The 24074-nt window shown below is 45.1% G+C and overlaps 1 protein-coding gene across 4 annotated transcripts in view; it reads left to right on the top strand.

Annotated features, from left to right (window-relative positions):
• FLNB (filamin B) overlaps positions 1–16965 on the top strand; it is a 71378-nt gene extending 54413 nt beyond the window's left edge. For 2 of the 4 annotated variants that reach the window (XR_003988076.1, XR_003988075.1), the window contains 16 exons: positions 441–543; positions 1408–1548; positions 3108–3236; positions 3718–3891; positions 4047–4205; positions 4589–4792; positions 5397–5549; positions 5825–5947; positions 6481–6747; positions 7183–7320; positions 7410–7525; positions 9398–9530; positions 10587–10763; positions 13114–13330; positions 14268–14469; positions 15172–16965. Coding sequence is in view for 2 of the 4 variants with exons in the window: in XM_030458562.1 (XP_030314422.1) it covers positions 441–543; positions 1408–1548; positions 3108–3236; positions 3718–3891; positions 4047–4205; positions 4589–4792; positions 5397–5549; positions 5825–5947; positions 6481–6747; positions 7183–7320; positions 7410–7525; positions 9398–9530; positions 10587–10763; positions 14268–14469; positions 15172–15289 (2337 nt within the window). In the remaining 2 variants the exon portion in view is untranslated. The remainder of the gene's footprint in view (positions 1–440; positions 544–1407; positions 1549–3107; positions 3237–3717; positions 3892–4046; positions 4206–4588; positions 4793–5396; positions 5550–5824; positions 5948–6480; positions 6748–7182; positions 7321–7409; positions 7526–9397; positions 9531–10586; positions 10764–13113; positions 13331–14267; positions 14470–15171) is intronic. The other 2 variants (XM_030458562.1, XM_030458563.1) reach the window with 2 other exon arrangements.
• Positions 16966–24074: the final 7109 nt, after the last annotated feature.

The raw sequence follows: 24074 nt of genomic DNA on the forward strand, positions 1-24074 counted from the left end.
TTTCTCAGTAAAACAGAACAGTGTCTTGAGTCCAGAGTCACATTGTGAAACTTGTTTCTTTTGTCCATTTTGTGTTGCAATCACTCTGCCCCATTCAAAAATCACTTTCTCTTCCAGGCCTTAAGCAACTAAATCCTTTCAGATGGAGCCACTTTGGGTCTTGCGTGTGCTCTACATTGTCTTCCATCCCTTTGTGTTCCATTTTTATCTCCTCACTTTTTTCCAGCATGTCTGCCATTCGCACCATGTTTGATTCACTCTGCTCTGGTGGTGTTAGGAAGGAGAGCTTGGCCAGACACTGCTCTGGTTGAGCCCAGTCCTGTGGCTGCCTGCAATAATCACCACACGCTCTCTCCAGCTTGTGCTTGCAGTGGAGCTGCTCATTGCTCGTTTGGGTCTGCCATCCTTTATGAAGTGTCCCATCCTTTTGCTTCCTTTAGGTGACCGAAGAAGCTTATGTCCCGGTTGGAGACATGAACGGCATGGGATTCAGGCCCTTTGATATGGTGATCCCCTTTGCTGTAAGGAAAGGAGAAATAACAGGTACCTGGAGTTATGTGTAGCCTCTCGGGGAGGTTTTGCTTTCTGTTAGCATGTTTATCCATTAGCAGCTAGCAGTCTGGGTGGTCTAGACCACAGCGTGTGGGGGAAGATTGTATCCTGCCAGAAATTCAGTTGTTTAATTTCATATCAAGTGGCACCCGCTGAGGGGTGAGTAGGATACACCCCACTGGTGGTTTCAGTTAAATGAAGAGATTCTTTTTGCTGCTGTGGTCCTTAGTGCTGGGCTGTAGTGTGAGCTACTGCTGGAGCAGATACATACATCCTTGATAAGCTCTGTTATTTATTTTGTGCAGATGTTTCCAGTGTCATCCTGCACTCTTGTCACATACCATCTCCTGAGCAGGTTGACCCCTCCTCCACGGGTCTGGTGGCTGAGAGCATTGTCCCAAGAAAACCCCAGCTGCATGAAGCTCCTGCACACAGGGGCTGTGTCCCTTCCTGTCCTCTAGCTCATCAATCCCACCCCAAGCCCTGGTCTGTCCCTGCTGAAGGGGCAGTCAATTTTTTCTCTTCAAAATTGCTGCAGGAGAAGGGAGTGTCTTGTGACGAGGTAGATGTGTGCCTTTATCTGCCATAAGAACTCCAGTGGCTCAAGCAAACAGCTATGTTGTAGAGTTTGTAAGGTCACAGGACTGTTCGCCAGATGTCTACCACTGTGTTGTATTCATCTAGCTTAAGTAGAAAACATGTCTGGTTAGTGTTCCCATTAGTCTCCTATTTGTGCCTGTGGGGAAGGAGTTTAACAATTTAAAATGCTTGTTTAAAGTGGCTAGACAATACTTTGTGGGTGGGAGAGGGGAAGCAGCCAGCTTCTCCTGTAACTCCTGCGGTGGCTTTTTGTAGGTGAAGTACACATGCCCTCTGGGAAGACGGATACGCCAGATATTGTGGATAACAAAGATGGCACAGTAACAGTGAGATACGCTCCCACTGAGGTTGGGTTGCATGAAATGCACATAAAATACATGGGAAAGCACATCCCAGGTGAGTCTGACAAAGCAGGTGACACAAATCCAAGTGCAGCATCCTGCTGATGCATCTGCTCCCTGGTGAGGTTTCCATAGCTTAGTAAGGACTGCCCGGGGTACGTTATCCTTCAGCAGCAGCTCATCTGCACGCTATCCAGAGAGCAGCTGAAGCAAAGGAGTGATCTGGCACGTGTGAGCTTCCATTGTGGTTTAATAATACCAGCCAGGCTTAAAATGGATTTTGGTTTTGGAAACTAGCTTTTGTGGCATTTTATTATGAAGAGGAAACATACAGTTTTCTAACTACCGTTTCTTTTCAGGCTGAAATTTACTGCCATGGTGCTGAGCAAAACTAGTGGTTATGGTGGATGCTTATCCTGAAAACTGCACTGGCATAAAATCTCCAATCTGTGGCAAAGACTAAGGGATTGAAACACTATAGTTACTGTTTTCATCTCATTGCAATAAGATAAAACGCATGCATGCTATGCTGTAATCTTCCTTTCTTCCTGGCTGCTTCTTAACAACCAGAAACCACTGCCTTTCATTCCCTTTTTCTTCTTTTCCTTTGTCCTTACTTCACCAGCTCCCCAGCTGAAGCTCTGCCTTGCCCAAAGGCTGGGGCTTCCCCACTGTTCTCTGCCTGTATCAGCTGCTTGGCACTGGGGTGAAACGGGACAGATCTTGACAAGGATGTGTAGACATGAGACAGTGCTGCCTGAATGGGGCTGCCTGGCTCTGTTGGTGCAGAGACACAGGATAATTTTGGCTGAAGCAAGGAGCTCAAAAATGTCATGCATGCTACTGCTTCAGTGCCTTCAGGACTTTGTGTGTATCTAGCACCTCCCTAAGTGCCAAATTATCATGTGTTAGTTCTGCAAGACCATTACTCTGCATCTGGGCTGAAGGATGATGTGCTGTAATGTTTCCTCCTTGAAGGCCATTATGAATAAAACTGGCTACTGTCTCAGCTGCGAAAAACTAGCTTTGGACTTAAAAGCCATCTCTGCCTTTTTCCAAAACCATTACTGGCTGTTGTTGACTATACTTTTTGTTCTTGTGTGCCAGGTTAGCTAATCTGAGGCTGGCAAATTTGTTCTTGGATACCCTTCAAATTTGCTAGTTCAGGTTGATTGAAACAGACACTCTGAGCTACCGAAACTCCAGATCTGTGCCTAAACTGAAAGCCTCTTCTGAGTCATGTTCTGATTTAATGTGCTAAAAATAAACTTGTAATGAATAAGACCCTTAACAACATCATTGAAGCTTATCTCTGGCAATTTGAGTAACAGTAACTTTGTCGTGACTGAGTGTGGAACAAATTGTGGAGAAGTATCTTTTGCAGATGAAAGGAGAAGCTTACTTGTTTGGGTTTTGGTTTTTTTTTTTGAGAGCATCAGAGTCACTTAAAGTTTCTTCAAATATCAAATAGTGAGTCATTGAAGAACATGGGTATCAGTAAGAATAAAAATAAGATATTGTTGGGTTGGAGCTTCTTGATGTCTGTTTTGTTTATGTGGTCCAGACATTCCTCAGAAATGCTTCTCTTTTTTTGTTTGTTTGTTGTTTCTTTAGAGAGCCCTCTGCAGTTCTATGTGAATTATCCAAACAGTGGCAGTGTGTCTGCTTATGGGCCTGGCCTCATTTATGGGGTTGCCAATAAACCAGCAACTTTCACCATTGTTACAGAAGATGCAGGCGAGGGTAAGTCTGTTCTTTAATCTCACCCTACCCTAAGCTAGGCACTTTCTGGAAGTGTTGTGCACATTGGCATTAATTTGCATTCATCTGTCCAACTGAATCTCTGGTGCAGTACAAATGACCTGTGCAAATATCAGATGAAAATTATTTCATCAAGCTGTAACTTGTAGTGAAAACTATCTTATTAGTTCTTCCTGAGAGCAGCAGATGTGGTAGAGGGTGCAAACAATTCATATAATTAAAAATGAACTGAAGGCAGTGAAGGTCTAGTAGTTTGACTGGATGTGGAAGAACTGTTAGGTAAACCCAGCAGACTGATTAGTTATGGTGTCAGTAGGTTTACCTGGGCTGTTTCTGCTTCTGCCATTTGAAAACAGGCATCTAAGATGCATTTTCAGTACCAAATATTGGATCAATTCTTTGGACCAATTCTTTGAATTTAGTGTGCATGAAGATAAACAGAAGTGCTGTTCTTGTCTCCTAGGTGGGCTGGACTTGGCTATTGAAGGACCTTCAAAAGCAGAGATCAGCTGCATTGATAACAAAGATGGGACCTGCACAGTAACATACCTGCCTACTCTGCCTGGGAACTACAGCATCCTAGTCAAGTACAATGACAAGCACATCCCAGGCAGTCCATTCACAGCCAAGATCACAGGTATAAAGTTTAGCCTTCTGGAAGCACTTCTTAATGAAAATTCATCTCTTACAGCATGGGGGACCTGGTTTGTGGAAGGAACATGAAGTCCTCTGACTTGTTCTGCACTTAATCTTGTAATATTTCCTAACTCTTTTCTCTTTTTATACATTCAGATGATAACCGGAGGCGGTCCCATGTTAAGCTGGGTTCAGCTGCTGACTTTTTGCTGGACATCAATGAGACTGATCTCAGCCTCCTAACAGCCAGCATTAAAGCCCCATCGGGTCGTGATGAACCTTGTCTTCTGAAGAGGCTACCCAACAACCACATTGGTAAGCTTCTGAGAGTCTGGATTTGAGAGAGTTAGTTTAGTAGCCTCTACTCCAGTCTGCTTTGTTATGTGAAATGACTGACTGCTTTGCTCCTTCCTAGAGGAGCTCTGTCAAGCCATGTGTCTCATTTTTGTTTGGTACAGTTGGCCAAAGACAGAAGAGTATGAAGAATGACCTCCCATGCTAGTTTGCATGCTAGGTTGTGATTGAAGTGCTTTCTGTCACCGTGTGAGAATGGCTTTGAGCCCCATTTGAGGGCAATACTTCAATGTGTGTAGCGAGTGCTTGTCCAGTATTTCATTTATTGGTGTATTTAAGGCATTTAAATCAAGTATAATGTGCGTAAAAAGTTAGTAAGTTTGTCACATTTCTCTGCTTTGTAGGCATCTCATTCATTCCACGGGAAGTAGGAGAACATCTGGTTAGCATCAAGAAAAATGGAAGCCATGTACCAAACAGCCCTGTAACAATCATGGTGGTCCAGTCTGAGATAGGAGATGCCAGACGAGCAAGAGTTTTTGGACGTGGCTTGGTAGAAGGGCGAACTTTTGAAATGTGTGACTTCATTGTAGACACAAGAGATGCAGGTCAGTTCCATTCCAAAGACACTTTTGGATGCTGTGAGTTATGTATCCTTTCTAAATGAGAGTGTTTTCTCCCTCAGTGTGTGACCACCAAGTCACAAGCCACAAAGCAGCAGATGGAAATAGTGTATTAAGCACGCACAGTCATTATTGTCAGCTATTAACTACAGACAATGCTATTAACTTCTAAAATGCTTTGCATTGTCTTGGTTGGTGTTTTCCGTTACAGCCAACAGGGACTGTCACTGAAGCACTGATGAAGCTTTTCTTTCATTTGATCTGGTGCTGGTTCTAGTGTTGTGTACAGCAAGAAGGAAATGAGGAAGATATTTTTGTTTTAATGTGGAGCCTTGACCACAGTCTTTGGAGCTAACTTTTCAGTGTTAATGAAATAAAAGGGATAAAAGGATCAGAGTGTTTCAGGAGCCAAATGCATGCTGTGCTTTGAATATCTGACTGATTAGGACCACAAAAATGTCATTAAGACAGCAAGCAAATGCATGAGCCCATTATGATACTGAGTAGCTACTGCTATGGGTTGGACTATTTTATGTCAAATTTGTTAACAGCACTACAGAAGGCTGAGACTAACTTAGCTATATTGTAGGTTATGGTGGGATCTCACTGGCAGTTGAAGGACCCAGCAAGGTAGACATCCAAACTGAAGACCTAGAAGATGGAACTTGCAAAGTGTCCTATTTTCCAACTGTACCTGGTGTGTACATTGTGTCCACTAAATTTGCAGATGAACATATTCCAGGTAAGCAAAAGTGCTGGACAACTTCTTGGTTAGTGTATCAAGAATCTTACCAAGCTGACCAGCATGCTAGAAGTGGCCTGTGTGGGACCCTAAGTCCCAAAGATTCAAGGAGGTACCCTCCACAAACAGCAAGCATCCAAAATTGTTGTGCTTACCTGAGTGTATTTCACTGGAACCTCACTGTCAGCTGGATTTGAAACTTCCCCTGTGATCCAGTCCCCCTTGATGCAGCATGTAATGAGCAGGGAATAAATGACTTGCTGTGGTATTTACAGGCAGCCCATTTACTGTGAAGATAAGTGGTGAAGGAAGAGTTAGGGAGAGCATCACACGAACAAGACGAGCTCCTTCTGTTGCAACAGTAGGAAGCATATGTGATCTGAATCTAAAAATTCCAGGTAAGCAAAGTCCTTATCCTCATAACTTGCACTTGTATTGGGTGCAAATAGGAACTTTGGTGTTGTTAAGACATGCTCATATTAAGATAGTTTAGGAATAAAGCACTGGTAGTGTGTTCTCTTTGAATTGTTAAAAAAAGCATGATGATGATCGATATATGGAAAAAGAAAGACCAGGGAAGTCGTAATCTGTTCAGTGTGCAGCAGGCTGGAGAATGGGTTGCACAGCTCACCCTGCCTCCAGGGTTTTGAGATCATCCTGTTGGCTGTTAAGTCTCTGACAGATGTGAATCACATAGACCAGTCTTAGCTGGCTGCAATTATCCAGCCTCTTCATCTGCCTCCATAGCACCTGGTATGCTGTAAGTGGCCAAGCTTGCTGCTCAGCAGCTGAGCATACGAACTGGCCCCTATGTGCCTCCTCTGTCATTTGTGCTGCGTGATCACATGAGCTCAAGTCCTGCTTCCAAAAACAAAATATCAAAACCTTTTGTCGCTTTCTAATTTGTATTTTTTTATGCTTTTCTTATTAGAAATTGACTGTGGGGATATGACAGCCCAGGTAACTAGTCCCTCTGGAAGAAATTCTGACGCCGAAATCGTAGAAGCTGACAAAAATACCTATTGCGTCCGCTTTGTGCCACAAGAAATGGGGGTCCACACTGTGGATGTCAAATACAGAGGGCAGCCAGTGCCAGGCAGCCCATTCCAGTTCACTGTGGGGCCACTGGGTGAGGGAGGAGCCCACAAAGTGAGAGCTGGAGGCCCAGGACTGGAGCGTGGAGAGACAGGTGTCCCAGGTGAGTCCTCTGCTCTTCGTAGGCTCCCGTACTTGCTGTGTGTGGTTCTGCAGTGCAGTGCTTTGGTCTCTCTTGGCCTCTTTTCTGAGAGCTTGAGCAGAGCTTGGTGTAACACTAAAAGGTTGCCCTGAGCCAGGGGTGGTCAGAGGAGAAGTGTGGAGAAATAATTCTGCTGAGTCACGTGGATAGAGGTCTGGAAATCCATGTTTTGGAAACTGACACAGAACGAGCTTGAGAGGTTGTAACGTGGTTGTAAAAGGCTGATAAGCTAGTTCAAGGCTAATAGGAGCTGCTTGGAGAAACTGCTAAGTGTTACCACTTCAGATGATGGGATTAGGTGCTGTTCCTATGCCTAAGTATGGGATGCTGCACAGGATGTTAGGGATGCAGCAGCAAGAAATTTACTCTTGTGTGTGCCTTCATGTGCTTCGACAGCTGAGTTCAGCATATGGACACGGGAAGCTGGAGCTGGAGGACTGTCTATTGCTGTAGAAGGCCCAAGTAAAGCAGAAATTGCCTTTGAGGATCATAAAGATGGATCCTGTGGTGTGTCATACATAGTTCAAGAGCCAGGTAAGTACCAAGGCCAAATCATACTGAATTAACACCGAATGCTACTTTCAAAGAACTAAGAATACTCTCTGCTTCTTTTCTCCCTGCAGGCAACTATGAGGTGTCCATAAAGTTCAATGATGAGCACATTCCTGAAAGCCCCTACCTGGTTCCCATCATCGCCCCCTCCGATGATGCTCGCAGGCTCACTGTCACTAGTCTTCAGGTGAGACATAAGGAAACATCTCCAAAACTTGCCACACAGACTGATTTCGTCCTTGTTCTCCGAGGCCAAAATGGTCACCCTTTCTTTTTAGTAATAGTCTTGCCTTACCTGGGGCTTGTTTTCAAGTTCAGCTTGCAGGCAGAAAGGCGTTTTTGGCAGCTGCTCCTTCGTAAGTTGAGCTGGTAGAGCTGGCCCAGCTCTGACTAGCTGAAATTTGAAGATTGAAGGTTCAACCGAGTGTACTAAAGTGGTAACACTTAGGAATTAGAAACAAGAGGCTGTAGAGATAGCATTGGAGGAGCTAAAACTTTGTTTTATACCCCATTAGCTAAGGGAGGAGGTCAAGGAGAACTGAAAATATGGCTGTGGGCCACCAGTGACCTGGCTGGTACCAAGTTACTTGGCTGGCACATGGACTGAAGAGCTGGGTTCCCATGGCAAGGCAGTGTAGGGCTGTGTGGTTGGGACATTGCTGCAGCCTTGCTGTGGAGCAATTCACATGGGCAGATGGAGGGGCCCCATTGTGAGGTTAGAGCAGATGTTTGTTCTGGCTGATGTCACCAACCCACACAGTCACAGCTCAGATGATTCATGAACAGTAGCAAATCTTAGAGTGAATCACAGCTTTGTAGTTGGTCTGGGCTCATCTGCTAACCTCACCATATTTTGTGTGTGTGTGGTTACGTGCATTAAAATACAAGTAACATTAAAGGCCTGACTTAAATCTCCAAAACCAGAAACTTGGACATGAGACTGAGAATTTGTGTCTAAATATACTTTACCTCAGACCTCATTAAGTTATGATAAGCAACTGGTACTTCAGTTGAGGTTTTTTTTTTGGCTGTGTCCCAGCTGTGGTCCCCAGGAGTTTGCCTGGACTGCAGGACTCCTCCACCCTGGCTGTGTAAATGAATCATGACTGCCTGATCCAATAGTATCACTTCTAATCAGGAGTTACAAGGGCGTTAATTAGTCGCTGTGGTATTGATGTTTCTCTTGTGTTTCATTTAAAGACTCTTTGACAGGAACATTCGCTTCAATTAAGTCCTGGAGAGGCAGATAAAGCTGAGTATTCAGTAACCGAGCGCAGTGCTGCAGCATCAGCCTGCGCTGAGCCCCTGTCAGGGACTCGCTTTGTACATAGTACCTCAGTTCTACTCAGTTGTATTTATTTCCCTCTTCAAGATTTAGTTGAAAACAAAATCAGGTAAAGTATGTTCAGCATAAAATACTGCTGCAGGGGCTGCTGTGGCTGAGGACCATTACAGCACAGATGCCGAGCTGCCTTGCCTTCCACTGATGGCCCGACAGCACCACAACATCTGGTTTTGTGTTCTAAATTACTTTCTCATGCTAAGACATCTTGTGGTGGCGTTCTAAATGCAGCCTCTTGTGGCAAATATAAACATGCATACTACTCTTTCAGACAACTGGATTATCAGAGGCTTTTCCCCTGAATGAATCTGGAATGAATGAACGGACTGAAAATGGAGCCATAGCTTAAACATCCTTTAAATCAAGTGCCTGAATACCAGAGGCTGACCCCACTGATAATGGGTGACTAGTCTTGTAAACCTGCCTCTGTCTGATTTGCAGAGATGTCTGGCTTCCAAAAATGGTCTGTTACTGCAGGAAAAATCAGCCTAGCCACCTAGTCACTAGTGACTTCTGGTCACTAGTCACTTATAAATCAGCCACCCCCTAAAAGGGAGAGACCTTCTGATTTGAGAGTTAATAGCAGTCACAGCTCTATGCCTTTCACTGAAATCTAAAAAAAAAAGAAATTGTACTGAAGCGGTTATTTCCCTGCCACAAATCTTGCTGTTTGAAATGAGAAGTTTGAATTTGATAATCTAACTGTTGCATCCTCAGGAGTCTGGATTAAAAGCTAATCAGCCAGCATCCTTTGCTATAAGGCTGAACGGGGCAAAGGGCAAGATTGATGCTAAAGTCCACAGCCCTTCTGGAGCTGTAGAAGAGTGCCACGTGTCTGAGCTGGAGCCAGGTGAGCACAGCTTCATGTTGGGCAGAACAAACTGAGTGTCCTCCAGAACATGCTTACTGCCCCATAGCTTGTGGGTTTTAGTCCCTTTGGCTTGCAAACATTGTACCCAAGGGGCAAGTGGCCTTGCTTGGAGAATGACTTCTTGGTTTTTAGGAGTTGTTCAGTCAGGGTTATGTTCAGGCTTTTCCCAGATAGCTCATTAAAATGACTGAGCCCTAACTATAACAGGTCTTTAAGTCTTGGCCTTGCCAGTGAGGGTACAGTGACACTAGTCATAAAAGAAATATGATGTGGTTGTTGAATTTAGCCAGAAAAGAAGTTTATTTTTCAAAGCTATGCTTCCATCTTTGACTAATAGTTTATTTTTAACTTGCACTCACTCCTTCATATCAAATGTCAAGGAAGCTGAATATAAGCAAACACTACAGAAAGCTCAGCACCTGTTTCAGCAATGAGCTTTTCTTTTTCACTTGAAGTCTGAATGAGTTATGGTTTGTACTTTGGGCAGACAGCAGCTGTCTAGCTGGGGAAGGTCAGTCCCCCCTCTGGGTTGACACACAACCAAAAATGTTAAGTATCAGCAAATTGCTAAATGACTTTATTAAATAAAGGTGTAGTGTCTGCAGAGTCCGAGCAGCATGCTCAGCCTGCGGGGAAGAACTGGCTTGCTCTTACCAGCTGCTTTTCTTCTCTGTGCTGCTCCCTTGGACCGCTGCTGACAGGTTGGGCCTGTGATTGAGCTGTCATGTTTAGTGCACGTGTGAGGCAAGTAAGACTGGAACTCACCCTGCAGACTAGATGACAGCTTAGCTTAGGTCCTAGTAGACAAGGTGAAAACGCAAACCTGTGACACCTCTTGCGATAAGTACAGTGGGTTTTCCCTTACTTAAATATAAGCTTAGCAGCTTGTGAAGCTGAGTTTGCTTAAGTTATGAGCAGAATATATTGGCAAAGCATTACAGACGGTTTGCTTGGGCTGCTGACCAGCCCTGCACTGGGTTTAAGTGCTGTTCAGTTGTTATCTTTGCTGTATCAGAAAAGCCTCTTCTCTTGCAGACAAGTATGCCGTGCGGTTCATCCCCCACGAGAACGGCATCCACTCCATTGATGTGAAGTTCAACGGGAGCCACGTGGTGGGCAGCCCCTTCAAAGTGCGAGTGGGCGAGCCGGGGCAGGCGGGGAATCCTGCCCTTGTCACCGCCTACGGCTCCGGCCTGGAGAGCGGTACCACCGGTAACCAACACCTCTTTTACACCTCTGGCACAGACCTGTTTGCACATTGGCTTTCAGAGAGAGACACAGAAGCTGTTCCCAGGCGTATTTGTTACGTTTACTTTTTTCCTGCTAAGGCAGCTGAACTAACCCCACATTCTCTGCTGACCTGGGTGCAGGCTAATTTTGCTTTTCGTCGCATGTTCCTCAAGTCTTATAACCACCAATTAGAGAGTCTGCAGGTTATACTGAGCCTTAATGAGCTTAAAGCATTTGTAACCAGAAACTGCAACATGAGTTCACTTAGAACAGGTTGGTGTCTGGGCTAGGACTCTGCTGGTTAGCTTAGCCTCTATGTCGGTGGTCCCTTGGAGCCTTGGAGATGCTCTGGCTCCTTCCACCTGTGAACATGATGTCTGCAAAGGCTGAGCTTTTGTGAATCAGATCCTGAGTTGCGCTGTCAGTTGAAGGAGTCTTGTTTAACTTGCATACCCCCTGCTAATTAAATGGATACTCATTTACCTTTCTCAGTGCTTGCACTTCTGAGAAATTTCAAGTTAAACGGATTGTTCTGGTTTTAGTGGTGCTATCATACCTGCTTCAGATGCAGAAAGAATGCTGACACCTAGTTGTCTGCTGTGGTGATAGTTTTCAGATCAAAAATTAGCTTTAGGGTGCTGTTTTTTGTTTTTTTTTAATTTATTAAATATTCCAGGCTATGCACTTAATTTATGTAATTGTATGTTTTTCCTGGGCCACACACAGAGTGAATAACAGAGTAAAACTGTTTTTTCCTTTTGATATGAAAAAGTGTGAATAGTTCCTCTTGTCCTATCTAGCTGCTGTCCTTTGTGATACCATTTTATATGCTTTTTTTCTCCCTGGAAAAAAAATACTGTGGTTATTCAGTCAAAGCTTTTGCCTGTTCTGGAGAAACCAAGCAGTTGGCTTTGGAAACATGTGGATATACTCTGTAAAGATATTATAGCCCTGTGCTGCTTTAATATGTGGAAACAAAAGCATTCATTAGTACTAGCCACTGATGGCATCAGGGACACGGGGATTTTTTCTCCATCTATAAAACTGCTTGGGGCTGTTTTTTCATCTAAATAGACTGTTTAACTTCCAGTAGAGTTACTCTGTACCCCCTTGTTGAATCCTGGTCACTGCCAAAAGCTCAGTGCCCGGGGAGCCACTGAGCAGCGTTTCTGAACAATGATCTACTGTAAATGTTTCAATAGCTGGTGCTGGGCACCTGGAAGGTGCCCCAGGAGGGTGTACGTCTGCAGCCTCCAACGAATGGCCAGCCTTCATTTGGGGTGCAGGGAAAAAGCAGTGACTTGAGAGCAAAGAAGCCTTCAGTGGGAAGCCGTGAAGCTTGCTGGCTTTGGAAAGCATTTTCCTCTGTTTGAGTGGTGCACATTGGCAAAGTGACTGGGCAGGCAGGCTGTGCCAGCCAGTTACTGACTACAGCACTGGGAGATGCGTACAGACCTCTTGGGGAGCTGGGCTCTTCCAGCATTGCCGACACAGGAGCCTCTTGTGTGGAGAGACCAGAAACTTCTCCCTACTTTATCACCACACTTGCGTGCTTCAGTCTCAGCTGTAGTAAACTTTCCCAGAACCCTGCTGGGTTTGATTGAGCTCAAGCACTTTATTCCTCCTCAGCAGTGTCTGATAGAAGAGCCCAAAGATCTTAAGTATCTGAAACCAGAGTTTGACAGTAAATTATTTGAGGGCTGAAAGCCTTGCTTAATTTTTTTCTTGTGGCTCTGGCATTGTGTCACTGGCTTAGTATTAGCAGCAATAATTCAGCTGTGTTAACCAGATGCCTGTAATTAAACAAGCTTTGTTTCCACAGACTGCCTGGAAGTGTCGTTGCGAGCAGTTCAAACAGCCAGTTCCTCCAGGAGACCTCCTGTCCCTCATCTCTCTTGCTTTTTTGTGGGCTCCTGCAGCTGCTTTATGCGTTCCAGGCAGTGAGATGGCTCCAACTTGGCCACCACTGAGGCTCGTGTCAGCACAGGCTCCGATGCCCAGTAGAAAGGCTCTTGTTTAAGAAGTATTCTCTTTGAGCCAGGTTCTTTTGATGCCAGAATCTTTCCATTTTGGTCCTAAAGGGCTGTCATGACCTTTTTCCTGCCCACCCTGCAGTCACACAACATGAGTGGAGGAGGGGAGCTGGGGGACAGTGCCCAGGTGCAGAGCCCCTGGTTGGGCCTGGCCTGTGCAGGATGCTGGGGGAGGCATGCTGTCCCCCTTGCCTGCAGTCCTTGTACAGCCTCATCTTGCCCCAAATGATCTGTTCCTATTTAATTTTGTAACATGGGGTATGAGGAAGAGTGTGTCTTACTGTGCTACGTCTTTCTAGGGTTGCAGTCGGAGTTTTCATTAACACGACCAAGGCTGTCCAGGTACCCTCTCTGTTACAATTGAAGGGCCATCAAAGGTGAAAATGGACTGCCAGGAAACTCCAGAAGGTTACAAAGTCATGTACACACCCATGGCTCCAGGAAACTATTTAATTGGAGTTAAATATGGTGGACCTAACCACATAGTGGGCAGCCCCTTCAAGGCAAAGGTTACAGGTAAAAAGCTAACCAGTATTTACTGTGTGCCTGAAGTAGTTTGTCATGCAGCAAATATGTCCCTCCAAGATAGTGCAGCATTCAGGTTAGATGCCAGAAACATGAGGGGAAACATTTCTCCCAGTCACCTCCAACAAAAGATGAGGGATCTCAGGAAAGGCAACAGGAGCATTAGTCACAGAACTTGCCTGCTTGACTTTGTGCAGGCGTACAACAGCTTCATGGGAATATTAAATCCTGAACTAGCACTAGTGTGGCATTGGCAGTAGGGAAAGATAAGTATTTTACCCATTAGTCCCTGCACCCCACAAGCCTGAAACCTGTCACCTGTGGCATGTGATTGCCCTCTTGGTCCTCACCTTTGGTACAGGTGTCACCTAACCTAAGTCAGTCATGTCTGGGAGGCTTTCAGATGAAGCAAGGAAGCCTGGTTTAAGGAAGCTCTTTCTCTCTTCAGTCCTGTGTAATAAGCCACAGACTGGAGTTCATCTCTACTGCTGCCCCTAAGCTAAGTGAACCCTCTCCTGATGCCCATGTCATGTGATGTTCTTGGGACTGGGCGCAGGGACTGCGCTCCCCCGGGCTGGGACATGCTCTGCTTCCAAATGGGTTATTGCAGAATTGCAACTGCTTCTCTGCCAACTCAAGTAATTTTTGGCGTTTGGTGATTGGAGCACAATTAACTCTTCTTAAGCAGCCAGCTTTGCTTAATGAATCCTGAAATTCCTGTGGTCCTTTAACCACTTAAGGGGTTCTGGGGTGGGAATGTTGCCAGCGTTGCTGTAAAGATGTCAACTTAAAAAACCCAAGTAGGAAATCGCTCCTCTCTGAAAAATGCATTTTTGATGCAGAATGCATGCTGGCTATTAGAAGGGCAAGCTCTTCATAAATGCCTTTCAGATGGGGTGAGTCTGAATGTCAAGTCTTCTCTTTCCAGGACAGCGACTGATTAGCCCAGGAAGCGTCAACGAAACTTCTTCCATCCTTGTCGAGTCAGTGACAAGGTCATCGACTGAAACTTGCTATAGTGCCATTCCCAAATCCACCTCGGATGCTAGCAAAGTGGTTTCCCGGGGAGCAGGACTCTCAAGGCTTTTGTGGGTCAGAAAAGCTCCTTTCCGTGGATGTGCAGAAAGCAGGTACAGTAACCAGCTGGATGTCAGAGTGTTTTAGTTGGATATGTTGTTTTTAGGCAAAAAATGCAATGTTTAAAATTCAGACTTGAGGTGAATGATCTGGTTCTAAAGAAAAACACTAAAATGCTACACAGTGCTCACAAATCACTTCTAATATTAGAGGCTGTAAGATGCCAGCTTCTCTCCAAGTGGATTTACTGAGCCAGGTGCACCTGAAAGAAACCACAGGGTTATGGCATGAGAACAAACAGGTTTCTGAACTTAAGCAACCCTCATGGTGCATTTTAGCATGTACATACAAGGTGTTCCCGTAAGCCTTTGAGTGCAAATCGTTGTCACTGGGGAAGCTCTACAGTGGGAGGATTACAGGCCAACCACGTCCACTCATCTATGCTATTAACTTCTAATGAAGTAACTGAAAGGCAGGGCCCTGCTTGCTTTCACAAACAATGTTAATGCCCTGCCGCTCTAGTTAGATAGTGGTAGTATGGCAGAATGCACAAATAAACCCTTGTCTCTATAAGGTCAATGGCTTTTTAAAATGAAAATCCCTTTTTATACTCAAGTACTTTAGCCATAACCTCAGAAAACCACTCGTGAATTTAAATACACAAAATCCTTGTGCTATGGAGCTAGTATATTGTGATACAACCATACCTGTTTTCCTTAAGCTTGGGAACGCTAAACAGTGTTATTTCACTCTAGGTTCAAATATGTTGTTAGTTGGTGTCCATGGACCTACAATACCATGCGAAGAGGTGTCCATAAGCAATTTGGGCAGCCATCAGTACAACGTGACTTATGTTGTCAAGGAAAGGGGTGAATATATTCTGGCAGTGAAGTGGGGTGATGAGCACATCCCTGGGAGTCCCTTCCATGTCACCGTTCCTTAAACTCAATGAGCGTCAGGAGTCCATCTTTGTGTTTCCAGTTCAGATGTAGAGTTATACTGGGTGCAGTCCTGTTGCAAAATGCAGTATCTAGATACCACACAGCTCACATTTCAATACAGTCAGAACTAGACTCTGTAACTTTATTTTTACAAGCATTTCACTTCTACTTACCAACCATAATGTCAATCTGTTTAACATCCTCCTCAAATTGTACCTTTGCAATACTGTCCAGGTCACTGTTAATGTTTGGAGAATCATGTGGATAACTAGACACTAATTTCCTGTGTGGATGTTAAAGACTTTAGATGTTAATTGAAAACTGGAATTTGTCTTCGTAATTGGGTATCTTAACTACTGATTTTATTTGACTGGAGACTTTACATTTTAGTTATGGAATATGACTTGGGCTGTCCCCAGTTCACATTCTTTTCTGTAAAGAAATGAGGTAAAACTGGTACTATAATGGGTGCCTTTGTATACTTGATCAATTTTAGCGCTTAACATTATAAAAAGTTACTAAAGTGGCTTTACAACTCAAATTTAAAATGTTTCTGAAAATGCTTTGCTAATGGTTTACATTTAGAAGTTTATCTTTTATAGCAAACCAAAAGCAGACTGAAAATTACTTCCTGGAAGCTTTCAGCCTTTCTGTGTTAATACTCTGTAAATCTAGACAGGTAGCTTTTTGGCCATTGATGCTAGCAATGCAGTTTTTAATTAGCTTGGGACTCTGGTGAGTTTTTTGTAACTTTACAGGTAATTCTCTACACTCTTTTTGATATATTTTAAGAACAAACCCCCAGTTTGGCTGGGTTAAATAAAGCCCCTAAACTTGCCAAGCCAGATGTAGCTCTCACCCTGGTGATCCAAAACAGATGCAGGTCAGAGCACAGCGCATGTTGGGAAGATGTTCAGCAGTTTCCCTGGAGGCTGTGGGCCAGGCAAGTAGCCGAGATGGTGCAGAGAAACCTGGGCATGGGACCCCACATTTGTAGTCAGATTATGGGGCAGGAGAGGTTGCGAATTTACCCATAATAACAATACCAATCAACAAACCCATCTTTGGTGCATGTTGTTTATTATATCTCAGTTCAATAACATGCCTGGAGCATGCTCATCTCTCCTAAAATCCCCTTCGTGCTGCAAAAGGCATTCCTGCTGAGGGCCAGGAGTGAAAAACTTCCATTTTAACTTCTCTGTTTGTCCAGGATTACACCATGCTAATTCCCAAGTGTGTATCTGAATTGCTGTCAGCTGCTGGGGCTTTAGTAAACTCTCCAAATGAGCTTTAACTCTGCGATTAGGAGAAGGTAGGATTTGTTTAAAACTTGTTGAAATGTCATTGTCTGTCCCTAGGGGGAAGTTCACGCTTACGGTTCTGTAGTTACGTGTGGATGCACTACTCTCTAGCACAGTCATGGGGGAAATAAAGGAAGGTTGGGTTTTTTTACTGTGCTGTTTTTGTGCCTTAATGTGAAATGCTCACAACATTGTAAACTAGGAAGTAAAAACAAAATAAACTGGAATAAAATGCAGGATTGTAATATTGTATCTTATAACTTATTAAATAGAAATGTTTGCTTCATTAAAATGTGCATGTTCAAAACCACATTGGGATTCATTTCCTATGTAGCCAGTTAAGTTCAAACTAAAGCTTACAGCATGCAGCAGCTTCAGGCAGACTGAATAACTCCCTGCTCACGAGCCATGCAGGTTAGCCCTGAAAAACCTTGGGCATGACCTCAGTGCCATTCACTTTGTTTTTTTCCATAGAGCAAAGTGTCTGGCAGAGGTTCCAGCCATGTCGTAACTACACCAGTGTGAAGGGATGTGACCTGGCCATGCTGGTTTCCCCCTGCGGAGTCCCAGGTCCTGGGCCAGGGGAGCTGGGGAGTGACATGTCCCCAGGGGTTATAGGTCTGATCCTGGGGTGCTGCTGGTGGCACCCACCAGCTCCTCCACATTCCCTGGTGTTGTTTGCAGAAGGTGGTTCCCAGCAGGACGCTGCACCTGGGGCTTGCCGGCTCCGGCTCATGGCCATGGAAACCAGCAGATGTTTTCCCAAACACCACTCCCACTGGAAGCCCCACTGAAACCTGAGAGGGCAGTGGCTGCCAAGGACTTCCTGTCTCAGGTTTATCAGATTATTTCCTTTTCGTAGTTAACTGTGTTTCATTAGCTTTGTGCTACATCAGCCTGAACCTCCTATGTAATGTTTTTAAACAAAACAAGCTAAAAAAACCTGGATACAGCTGTTGGGCTGAGTAAACCTTGAGAATATACCTTGTGCCTGTGTAACTCCTGTTCCCTGTAACCCTGATCCCTTCTCTTGCCTGACAGCTTGGTATCTTAGTCTAATCACTCTAGCTGAAATTAATGGCAATTGTCTGTGAAGCTGATGAGCCCTGACTGGTAAGTTAGCTGAGGTTATCTCTAGCAAAGCTGAGCTCTGCTTCAATTGAATGATTCTTCCCTGTCAAGGCATGACAGCTGTGAGGTGGCCACAAAAATTAACTTGCTAAGGACAGCAAACACTCTGGTGTTGATGAGATGAGCTTTTGGTGCAGGTTGGCTGCCTAGATTTTATTGGGCAACAACATTCAACCAAGCACAGTGGCTCTAGTGGCTGAAGACTGGGTTTGTGTACAAACAAGTGCTTTGGGGGCACCGTGCTCTGCTTTTGGTGTTTGGCACCCTCACAAAGGTTTCCATGTGCAGTGCCCACCTTGTCAGGCAGCTGTGGGGCTGGGCTGTTGGTGTACTGGTGTTCCAATGCCTCTTGCTGTGTAGGCTTACAGTGGTAGGACCTGTACTGCCTTCATTAGTTACAGAGGACTGATGGGGCTTTTTGCCTCTAGCTGTGGAAGTGTTTGTTTTCTGCCAGTTTGGTTGAGCTTCTGAAATAAAGCAATGGAGTGCAGCTCCTTCCAAAAGGCACAAAGTGCTGCTTCTGCTTGGCTCCTTGCTCTGAGCAGAGAGCAGAGGGTGATCCACCCAGGGCCTGCCAACACCAGGGTCATCTCCTTCAGCCTTTGCATGTTCTCATGCCATGTATCACCTTATATGTGCTTCTTGCAATATAATTAGCACTGGATGGTACTGTTTGGGGTGTACCACCAAGCTCCTTGCTTTATTAGTGGGCTAAATCATGTCCCTGTTATGTCTGTGGTGGCCTCACTATAGCAGGGGTGACTGGGGGGACCAAGGGAGGGGACTGGCAGTGGGTCCCTCTTTGCCCTTTCCAGCACCAGTGTGATTTTCTATAATTAAGTGAATCTATACATCTTCAATTATTTAAATTACTAAATCTTTAAATTATTTCAAATTAATCCTTGAATTGTTTTATATGTATGTATAAGAGAAGGTATAGTATACTTAATTTTTTCTGTCAGTGTTCCTGCAAGCAGTAAGTCTCCAGTCTGTGCCAGGCCCAGGACTGCACAGAGTACTTTGTGTGTCCAAAATGGATCTCCCTTCAGCCACCAAACAGCTCAGAGCTGCTCCAATGTTCATCGGGTGTATTAGCAGTGCGGGTGGTGGGGCTGTTGCTTAGCAGAACTCTGGTTTTGGTCAGATTATGCAAACCCTGTAATTAGTTTTCCCTTGAATTGTCTGTGGAAAGTAAGACTGTAAAGTTTCCAATCCAGAATCTGCCTTTTTTTTTTTTTTCCTACTCACATTTAAAATTCTAAATGTACTTGGCTTGAACTGACTTGATTTTCAATTATTTTTTTTTACCCCACACTGAAATGTGCTTGTAATGCAGACAATGCACCTTTCTTCCTGGCAAAAAAAAAGGAAGCCAACTATGTATTAATCACATTTAAAAGGCTGTCCAAAGTTGTTACGTATAAACAGACATAACTTGACAGAAACTGGAATGGAGTTGGATGAAACTGTTAATTCAGGGAATGGCATAGTGCTTTTCTACACAACCTTTTTTATGTGTTTGAAGATAGACTCTTTCCAAAGCATTTGTTCTCATGACAGCTGGCTGCTCTGCTCTCTCCTATGGGCTGAATGAAACTGCTTACCCTGTTTTGTCTCTGCCAGATCAGGGACAACTCTGGACCCACTGGCCCCAGGGAATGGGGCCTTAAAAAGTTGGTGTCAGCATCTCCAGGTGTATATTCCCTACTCTGTGCCAGCTGGCTTGGAGGATCTTACTGTTCTTACTTTTCTTACTTTTCACATCTCCTGTCCACATCCAGAAGAGCAGAAAGGGGTGTCTGAAGTTCTTGCCACCAGCAGTGGGGGTGTGGGATGTGCCACTGGAGCACCCAGCCCAGCCATGGTACTGCAGCCCAGGAGCAAACCTGCCTGGTACCCACGCCTTTCCATGTCAAACTCCCCAACTCTTGGAAGCAAATGTTCATTTTTTAAAAATATATTTTTCCCTGTGTTACAGTAATTACTCCCATCCCTCAGTGAGGTGCCACTGACCATGTCTTCATGACCCCATGTGAGCTGGAAAAGAAGCAGCAGAACGGGCTACAGCGATTTTTTTTCTCTGTAACCTGCAGTAATCATTAATATTCATCAGGTCCCTCTCACATAAGGTTATCAAAACAGACCCACTGCCAGCTCTCCTTGTGCAGGGCTGTTTCCCCAGAGCCTCCTGGGAAAATGCTTTTAAATGGCTTTTCAGAATTTCTCAGACTTTCAGGAGTTAATTTTCATAGTTGTGAATTTATATTGCACACTTAGAAAAAAATGTGGTATCTAAGTCTGGATTTATATCTCATGTCACCATGAATTTGGCCAGGATTTTAAAGCACATTCTTTATATGCCATGAATGAAAGGCTAATATATGTGATTAAAAAAAAAATTGATAGGAAAAATATGATTTAGCAGGACCTAGAGGTATGCTTGACAGCTCTTTCCTGTGATGAACTGCCTTTCTGCAGGACCTTGGTACTGAAAATACTTACATCCATGCTTAGCTGGAAGCCTGGGAATCCTTCGGGCCCTATGGAGGAGCTGGCCTTGCTGTGAGGGTATTTCTTTCTGACAGTGATGTCCTGCTAGGATATTATTTTTGGAGGGATGGGATTATGCCTCTGGCTTCTCTGAAAATTGGTTGGGGTCAGGCCCTCCTCCCAGCAGAAAGTGGTTGGGTCTCTAGTGCCAGCATTTGCAGAGCTTTTCAGGGAAACTTTCTGGTTCTTTTGCCAATATGGAAATTAATTCCTATAAATCTGTCTTCCAACCAACAGAAAATACCCTGCAAACACTGACAGCTGAGGCACTATATTTAAAACGACACTTGAAGTATTTATCTTTGTTTTTCACACCAACTAGAAAACCAGACTGCACAGAGAGGGTGTTCATGATTTTGTACCAGGTGACAGGGGCAAGGTTTTACCACTTTAACCCTTAGGAGAGGAGAGGAATGTGGGCTAAACCTGCCCCTGGGGGTTACAGAAAGAGCCACTGGTCCAGACCACATCTTCCCTCAGCACTGAAGGGGTCGGTGGCATCTGCTGCAGGTGGGCACAGCAGAGAGAGGAGGGTGACACATGCTTGAGTGGCCTCACACCATGCCCCAAACAGCTACAAACCACTTAAGGACAAAAGTAGTGACCATGAAAGACATCCCAAGGGGACAGGCAAGCTAGAAAGGCTGTGACTGCTGAGGGATCAAACCATAAACCCTGATACTTGTGCTGCAGGCACCAAGGTGATCCCTGGATGGATGCGCCCTGCAAGCTGCCAGCTCCTGGTCCTGCAAGCAGAGTGGTCTTGTGAAGGTCATCACAGAGCGTTTCTGTGTTAAATTAGTGTGGGCAATGAACAAACAGGCTTGGAATCCCAGAAATGTGATAGCAAAGTTCATTTACAGGCACAGCTAGGGCAGGGACACATTAGCTCTCGGCAGTGGTAGGGTCTGCGTGAGGGCACGAACGGCTCTGCAGGTCCGGGAGCTCCCAGCTGACGATGAAATGGTGCTTCCTTGCCACGGGTGGGGTTGCTGGGTATGGTGATCGGGTCCCAGCTCCGCGGGGTGCCGGCAGAGGGCCCCCGGCTCACACGGAGCTCAGGCACCGAGTGCGGGACGGGAGGCGGCGCCGCAAAGGGGAAAAACCTGGCAGGGCACGGGGCTGACACTGGGTGTGTTAATGCCTTTATTAAAGGCATTAACCCACAGGTGGAGAGGGAAAAAACCCAAAAAACCCACCTAACCAACTCAACCCGTGAATTTGCCCATTGTTTTCCTTTTTGAATAAAAGGCAGAGAACAGGTGGCTGAGCTCCTCCCCTCCTGATCTCCATCTCACTTTCTGGCTCGGCAGAGAAAAGCTCCAGCAGGAACCACCGGGAGTGTTGAAAACAAGTCCCCTGTGGGTGCCCTCTGAGCCTCGAAGCCCAGGGACCCCTGCTTTGCTCTTGGTCCTTTTCGGTGGCAGATGGTCCATCAGGGAGTGGCCTGATCCAAACTGGGCACCGATTTCCTCCCTGTGATCCCTCCAGATGCTGAGAGAGCTGTGATGCAGCCAGCTTGCACCAACTGCTGGTTTTGGCAGTCCCACACTGGTAGGCTTTTTGATTTTTCTGCCTTTTAAATGACTACTGGCCCTGCTGTGTGATAGCTCCTTCCCTTGCTGCACTTCTGCGTATGTCTGTATACATGTGCATCTATATGGATGCATACAGGTGGTGTTGCCATTTGCTTCTGCTCACCCATCACCCAGGAAGCAGGGAGGCAGGGGGAGCTTTGTGTGCTGGTGTTGCTAATGTCTTTGTGTATTTGTGCACAGTTAAGCTTTCAGGAAAGCAAAGCAAATGTGGATGTAAGCCTAAGTAAGAGTCTGGGCTGCACACAAGTACTGCTGTGCTAAGGGGTTTCAGAGTTGGGGACCTCTGCCCAGAGAGGGGACAGTCCCTGGTCCTGCTGACCCCTGTCCTTCTGGGCAGCTTGTGAACCAGCACCTCCCAGCATGTTTGTCTGACTGTAGGTGGTTTTATATACAGAATTTCTTAAAGTTCTCCTAGTGCTGTATGTTCAATTGCAGTGCATGCTGTGTTGGTCTGTTTGGGGATATACAGGCTTCAAATACACAACACAGGTGTGTTCCTGTGGGGTTTTATACCAACTCTACCATGTCCCCATTGATGCCAGTGCCTAAAGGAGGCAAAATAAGGTATAGAACCTTGCCCAGGTTCAATGACACTGACCTCATGACACAAGCTGAGAGGTGCTGGGGTTTTTGCGGATTAGTGGGAAGCAGTGCCAAGACTGGGAATAGAACACCAGCCCAGTTCAGGTGAGTCCAAGGTGGAAAAACCTAGCCAGCTGAGCTCAGTGATGGAAGTTATGGAGGAATTGCAGTCCTTGAATGCCTTGAGCTGCTGCTGTGCGATCCTGGGGGGTTCCCTGCCAAGGGACTCACTGCCCCATAGCAGCAACACCCACAGTTGTGTGGGGTTTTTGCAAGGCAAGGGACAGCCCAGGCTCCATCCCTGGTGCAGGGCAGCAGGGACCTCCCACGGGGTTGGGGAGGGGTGTTTCTGAGGATTTTGGGAGACCTCAGGTCTGCGGAAACAGAAGATGCCTTCAGCATCCTGCTTTGGAGAAGGACTCAGGGATTGGGGGATCTCAGCATTTCTTGCTCAGCTGGATCTTATCTGTTCTGTGTTCTCACCTGGCCAGGGCTACTGAGAAGGAAATAGTTTTCAGCTTCTGAAATTCCTCTTTGTTACTCTTCAGGCATGATGTGAGACCTGGCTTGCATGAGACTAAGTCACTCAAGGCCATTTTGTGTTCTTAAACTGTTTATTCATACATAAAGCTCAAGAAACCTAATTCATCTAAAGAGAAATTTTGTTCTGGCTGCATAATACATCAAGGATTTTGCAGTCTAGAACAATTTAAAAGCTCCTTTGCAGTTGGGACAGCTGGGTAATGATCAAAAGGTGGGGAAAATCTAGAGAATACATAACCTGTTAAACATTTTAGGATGCACTTACAATATTGTCTAGTGAATGGATGGAATATACACAGGTATATCTGTAGAGACTGAGCTGCCTGTACAAGATTTGGACACTTCCCAGCCCCTACCAAACATGAACTCAGTGCAGATGCCCTCTGTGTGCCTTGAGTCCTACAAAAGTACATCCTGGCTCTCCAGGGAGGAGCATCATTTTGCATTAAGATGTCTGTCTACCAGTCAAATGCTCAGCCTCTGCAATAGCATCTCCAGACAGACAGCTGCTAGCATCATGGCTGCTACTGAAACTGGTGCTGCAGCTACTCTCTGGCCATGCCTTTAATCTTCATATGCTGGGTAAAGGATTATTTTCAATGTCACAAATAAGGACAAAGCTTTTTCAGTAAGACTTAGCCATATTTGCATATTTTTCAATAGAATGTATCCGCTATTTCTTTCCTGGAGTGTGATTTATTCCTTAGTGAATTGCTTCTTTATGAAGGCAAAAAGAGAGGAGGGACTTACATAGGACTTAGGTGTGATGCCAGAGGCTTAGATTGATTTCAGCCTTCAGATGGACCATTGCTACTGTCAGCCAGAGAGTGGCATTGCTATAAAAATCCCTATGTAAATACTTGTTCTAAATCAGGCTCTTCCTCTCCTTTAGCTTTAGCTGAAATATAACCATTGGAGCTTATGAAATGCGGTATCATTTCAAGATTAATTGCTCTTGAAATTTCAGGGTTTATTGTCTGCCCAGCATGCTCTCCCTTGAGATAGTCTCCTC

The sequence above is a fragment of the Calypte anna genome, chromosome 12 (assembly GCF_003957555.1).
Source record: "Calypte anna isolate BGI_N300 chromosome 12, bCalAnn1_v1.p, whole genome shotgun sequence".
NCBI classification, from domain to species: domain Eukaryota; kingdom Metazoa; phylum Chordata; class Aves; order Apodiformes; family Trochilidae; genus Calypte; species Calypte anna.